This window comes from Camelus bactrianus, chromosome 2, assembly GCF_048773025.1.
Source record: "Camelus bactrianus isolate YW-2024 breed Bactrian camel chromosome 2, ASM4877302v1, whole genome shotgun sequence".
Classification (NCBI taxonomy): domain Eukaryota; kingdom Metazoa; phylum Chordata; class Mammalia; order Artiodactyla; family Camelidae; genus Camelus; species Camelus bactrianus.
The window spans coordinates 24322592-24328427 of record NC_133540.1 but is presented as its reverse complement, the minus strand read 5'-3'; the positions used below and the strand labels follow the sequence as shown (position 1 = coordinate 24328427).

General features: G+C 43.4%; 1 protein-coding gene across 1 annotated transcript; it reads right to left on the bottom strand.

Annotated features, from left to right (window-relative positions):
• Positions 1–3694: 3694 nt before the first annotated feature.
• Positions 3695–5494, bottom strand: LOC105079753 (tripartite motif-containing protein 60-like). The gene has a single exon (XM_010968548.3). It carries the CDS (start codon positions 5078–5080, stop codon positions 3695–3697), a length of 1386 nt encoding a protein of 461 aa, XP_010966850.2. The 5' UTR covers positions 5081–5494.
• Positions 5495–5836: the final 342 nt, after the last annotated feature.

Here is a 5836-nt window from a genome sequence, read left to right as displayed (position 1 = left end):
ATTGCCCGTAAATTGTTTTTTAGTTACAGTTATTTCTTTACAGTGATATAAATCTTGTCAACAGTCCTCCTTACCACATACCTACCTTTCTTTTTAGTGGATTTTTCTGTTTACCTCCGTATATCTTATATACCTTAATATCATGTTCTGTTCTTTATGTGTCTGTTACCAGTTGACACAACTGACTGATACTTATGAATAATGAGGATTTTTGCCTATTAAAAACCCTTTCCCTATACACATTTATGCAAATCATAGGTAATCTTAAGGTTTTTTTCCCTTGTGAACATGGTTCTGAATCTCATGTTGCAATCTGGACAAGCTATATATATATATAGTTATCATCCCACCCCACTATCCTGGGACTTGTCCTCCAATCTTGGATTCCTTATTGGTTTAATCCTGTATCTTCCTGCTTGTTTCTCTTCATTTTGGAGTGTTGTGATGAAAATGTTTCCATATAATTCATTATCGTTGTTTTTGAGAAGTGTGATACCAGTCTGATTCTTGATACTTTGGATACTGATTTTTTTTATAGTGTTTAAATATTTTTATTCCTAAAAGTTTGAGTTTTGTTTGTTCATTTATCTTGCTGAATTCTGAGATACTCCATTTGTCAGGATTCTCCAGAGAAACAAGCAATAGGACGTATACTGTTAACCAGAGAAGACTCTAGGCTGCAGCTGAAATCCGAAAGTCATCCTTTGGCTGAACTCCCTCTTGTTCGTTGTAGGTCAGTCTTCTGTTCTATTCAGATTGGGTGAGGCTCCCCCACACTTTGGATGGCAGTCTGCTTAAAGTCCACCAATTTAAATGTTAACCTCATCCAAATGCAGTCTCAGAGAAACAGCTAGAATACTATTTGACAACATGTATGGGCACCAAGGCCCAGCAACACTGACATATAAAACTAAGCAGATACCTTCAATCCAGAATTGTACTAGCTGAGCAAAAGAAAAGATTCCTGTCCTGGAGCAGTGTACTTCTAGAATGGAGAAAAAAGACAATCAAATAATAAATGATTGCTACAGTTCTTTCAGGCTGAGAAAGTGCTGTAGGAACAGGGAGAAGCTGATCAGTGTCAACAGCACGAGAGTACTGTGTGTGGGAAAGGGTCAGCCGTGAAGACTGGCGGTCAGGGTAGGCGTCTTAGAGAATAAAGAATGCAAAACTGGATGAGGGAATAGCATTGGTGGAGCACTGCAGAATGAATGGCTAGAGCAAATGTTATGGGGATGGGATTGGCAAGCCCGGGACAGCAAGGAGGCCAACACATAGAGGAAGTCAGTGAAGTGGAAAAAGTTAACAGTGAGATCAGAGAGGTGAGTTAGAGGGAGAGCCAACCTTTTTTTTTTTTTTTTTTTTGGTAGGGTCACAAGGCCATGATAGGCATTGTTGTAGTCTATGAAATGGTCCTTAGAGACTTTTGAGGGAGAGAGTAACTTAATATTCTTTAAGAATTTTTTATATAGTATATATGATCTCTTGGCAGTTACTCAGTGCTGCCACTGTAGCATGAAAGCAGCCATAGGTAATACAGCAAATAATGGCCTGCCGTGTTCCAATTCAGCCCTTTTTACCAAAGCACGTACTGGGCTGGATTCAGTCTGCAGGCAGTAGTTTGCCAATATCCTACTCACGGGGCAATCTGCCAGTATGAGCATTGGAAATGCAGCGTGTACCATTGACTCAGCAATCCAAAACACCAATCCGACAGGTATCTCCTGAAATCTTTTGTTTGTTTGTTTTTGAGAAGGAAATGGACATTAAATTATATGGATTACTTGCTATGCCAATAATGACAAACAGGCTTCATCTCAGGACAGTGCTGATTGATTTGTAGCAGCGAGGCCTAGAATGCTGTGTTAAGGATTCTGAGATTTTAAGGAATTTTTCATAAAGTGGTGTCCCATACATGTGAAAGATAGATACCCAAGGTTATTTGTTGTCCTACTGATTTTGAGAAAATACTGTCACAAGTGAAGTTTATCATTGGAGGATTGCTTAAGTGAATTATAGTGCATCCAAATTGGACTGATGATGCTTTAAGTAGAATGACCATTTATATGTATTGAAATATCAATTTCCAAAATAATGTAAAGGTGTAAACAAAATAAAAATGAAAAACAATCATAATGGTGTGTAATATACCACCATTTGAATGTGTGGATGTGTTTGTGTTAGTACATATGTGTTTAAAATATGTGTGGTATACATGAAGATCTAGGAAATGTTTATCTGTGAAAAGTAAAAATATGTGACTGGGAGATCCAGCATAGTGGGAGACCATTATGACCTTATATACTGTAATTTTTATATTTGTACTATAATCAGGTAACTTTTAAAAATAATCAATATTAATCAGTATTTTTAAAAGTATACCACACTGTATATACCACATTTACCTATTAATAGATATACCTATTATCTAGAGCTACAAGAAAAAAAAAAAGGAAAGGAAACTTATTTGCTGACACTTGCAAAAAATGATCATTGGGTTAAAAACAGGAAATATGACAAAATTACAACAAGCAAACCTAAATTTCAGATTTCCCTTGAAAGTGTGGGTGTAAAGTAATAATAATTTCACAGATAAACCTGATAGGTGATAAATTAATAGTCAATTTATGCTTTATTTTTAATATGTTTGTGTCTGTGGCAATCACGTTATTTAATCGTACAGAGATATTATTTGGCAAAAGATTTAGGTCCTGTTACTGGAGATTTTGCAGGACCTGACTTCAAATCCAAATTTGTCTGTATAAACTAGTGCCATGGCCTCAAAACCCATGTGTAGATCACAAATTTCCTTCAGTTGTTCCTATCAGAGAGTCATCCTTTACTCTGTTGTGAAGGTCCTTAACTTTGTTAGGAAGGACATTTTAATGAACCCATTTGCACCTGCCATTTACTTACAATAGCTAAAACCATGCATTTCAGAGAGCTTTTTCATAGTTGTCCATGTCGATCTACATGTATTATTTTTCAACATTCACTGACATTCACTGCAATGTAAGACAAATTAGATGTCTTGTGGTAGAAATTTTCAGAAGAACCGGTTGTGAAACATTATTTTTGTAACTAAAAATTTCAAGGAATTTGTAACAGAATCCCACCCACACCTTTTTGTGGAGAAATGGGAATCACAAATATAGTTTTAAAAAACAAAGGCTAAAACTACCTGTCTTCTGATACTTGAAAAACAAAGATGAATGTAGCATGCCCCCTGGGATCCGAATATCTGAAAAACTGGAATCAAACGATATTCTAAGGAGTGCTCTGGTCAACCCACTGAGGCAAAACCCCAGCCACTCAAAATTTACCTGTGTCAAGACTGCCACAACATACCGTTTATTACCACTCACTGAGGCCTTGTGTGAAATCAGGGCGGCCACTGGTCCAGAAGTGTCTTCAGAGAAAAGAGAAAAGCCACTAGTCTGAGGGGTTTGTTGCTGGGGAAATCTCCTCTGTAGCCAGGACCGTCCTGGGTGAGAACCGCCTTGCTTAGCCCAGTGAAGGAGCCTCCAGGCTGTCCTGACAGCTTGCCCAGATGTGGGGCACAGGGGAGGCCCGAGGGTGAGGGTGAAAAGACATCAGCAGTCAGACATCAAAGATGGACTCAGACTCTTTATTGCAAGGACTTACCAAGAACATAGCAAGAACGTGGATCATACAGAAAGTCTTCCAAGGTGGCTCAGCACTCATCTTCAACTATACTTATTGTAAGTGATTTAGAAGAAGGTCTAATAGAGAAATAGGGCATAAGTTTTTCTGTAAAAATGTCACTGAATATATACAAAGGAGACCTATCATTCAAATTGTAAAAAGAAACTTCTCCCAAATCATAGTCCAGAAAAATGCCAATCCGACAGGCATTTCCTGAAACCCGTGTGTCACGGGTGGTTCCCCAGAGCTGAATTTGCCAGCAGCCATTGCTTGGGGAAGGTGACACAAGAGAATTTCTAGGGAAAGATTCTTTACACACCCCTAAGGACCATTCCCCACTGCCTCTGCCTTCTACCTGCCAAAAATGCCTGCCAGCATCAAAACCCTCTGAACTCAGGACAGCGGGGTAAGAAGTAAACACTTGGGGAGGATGAACACAGTTTGGTTCCATCCATCGAAAAGTTGCAGTTTTCCGATCTTGTGAAATTTGGAGGCTGTGGTGAGCAGTTTCAGGCTCCAGTGTCAAATGGACCTGAAAGGTTCTGATCATTTTGTGCAAGCCAAAATACTGTGGGGGGAGAGTGAAAACCTCCTTCTTCACTTCAGACCAAAAGGCTGCTGGGCTCTCTAAATTTTCATAGCTTCTGTGGATTCTTTCAATGCCTGTGAGTAAATCCAGGTCAGTCTGGGAACACTTGTTGGTTATTTCATAAAGCAGACTTTTCAACGTGGATCCGTGGTCTGATATTTGGATTTTTTTCCCAGTTATTTTGTCTACAACACTCTTTTCTTCATTTAGCAGCTTAACATGAATTTCGTCATGCTCTGTTCCCAAGAAACGCTTAAAGTGTTCAACTTCAGAGTGCAGTTTGCTCCTTTGATTCTCCATGTTGGACACCAACTCAAATGACTTGGAGACTTGCATTTCTAAGCCCTTTTCAGCAGCTTCCAGCTGCTCTGTCAGGGGCTCCAGGTAGCCCTTGAGCCTCCTCCTGTGACACACTGCAGCTTGCTCCACGGGCACCAGGGGGTGGTGGCGGTGCTCAGAGGAGAGCCTGCACTGGGGACACAGCAGCTCCAGGTCCTCCTCACAGAACAGGCTCAGGGCCTGACTGTGCTTCTCACACAGGGGGGCCTCCCCCTGCCGGCCCCTCTTGGCCCTCGTGCTGGGAAGCTGCCTCACAGCGTCAGCCAGGTGGCTTAACTGGCTGTTCCTCCTGCAGCTGCGCTCAGGGCAGGGCTGCAGGCAGAGCGGGCAGGGGAAGAGGTCCCGGAGCCCCTCCCAGCGCTGCTGGAGGCAGGCGTGACAGAAGTTGTGCCCACAGCCCGTGGTCACCGGGTCCGTCAGGCAGTCCAGGCAGATGGGGCAGCTGGCCTCCGCGTGCAGCTGTGCCAGGGAGGCCGCCAGGGCCATCGTGCCGGGAGGGGTCCTGTCAGGGGAGACGCCCTCAGAGAAGCCCGGCTCTCCAGGGGCTGGGACAGGGACAAGCTTCCGACCCGTCACCTTCTCTCTGGCCTTCACGCCCGCCCTTGGGTCTCCCAGGACCCAGGGAGCTGTGTGCAGTGGGGCCGAGTCCTGCCCCTTCCTTCACCTCCACAGCCGCAGCCGCAGGGCCCGGAGCCCCAGGAGCCTCCGCTGCCTTGGGCACCTTGGTCCCTTTCACTCGGTGGCCGGAAATCGAGGCCTGAGAGGTCGTCCTCTCCTTCAGGGACAGCCCAGCTCCAGGTGGCCGTGAGGATCCCCAGCGTGGGCCAGTCAGCACATCCAGACGTGGGCCAGTCTCCGCACAGCTCAGCAGCTCCTTCCAGAAAATGCTAACACGGGGGAAAGAACACGCATTAAAGGGATAAACAGCATGTACATAATCGACAGTGTTTTACCAGTTTTTTTTTTTTTTTCCTGGATTCAAATACATACATTTCCAAACAAAAAGCAACTGTAGTCAGTTAGGACAGCAGAGCCTGGTAATGGTTAATTAATGTGATTTTGTTAATGAAAAGAGACTCAACAGGAAAGCTACACAGTACACTGTTTACATATAAAACCCTGTGATACCAGGACCGGCTTCACAGTGAGGAGGAGCAGGGAAGGGTGGGGGAGACTCACTGGATGTGAACATGGGACATGTTGGCTGAACCGTGTGTCCTCCCCTCCCCCCATGCACAGTTC

What these genes read in the sequence shown, in the direction of transcription:
- LOC105079753 (XM_010968548.3), bottom strand. Translation starts at nt 5,080, where the DNA reads ATGGCCCTGGCGGCCTCCCTGGCACAGCTGCACGCGGAGGCCAGCTGC.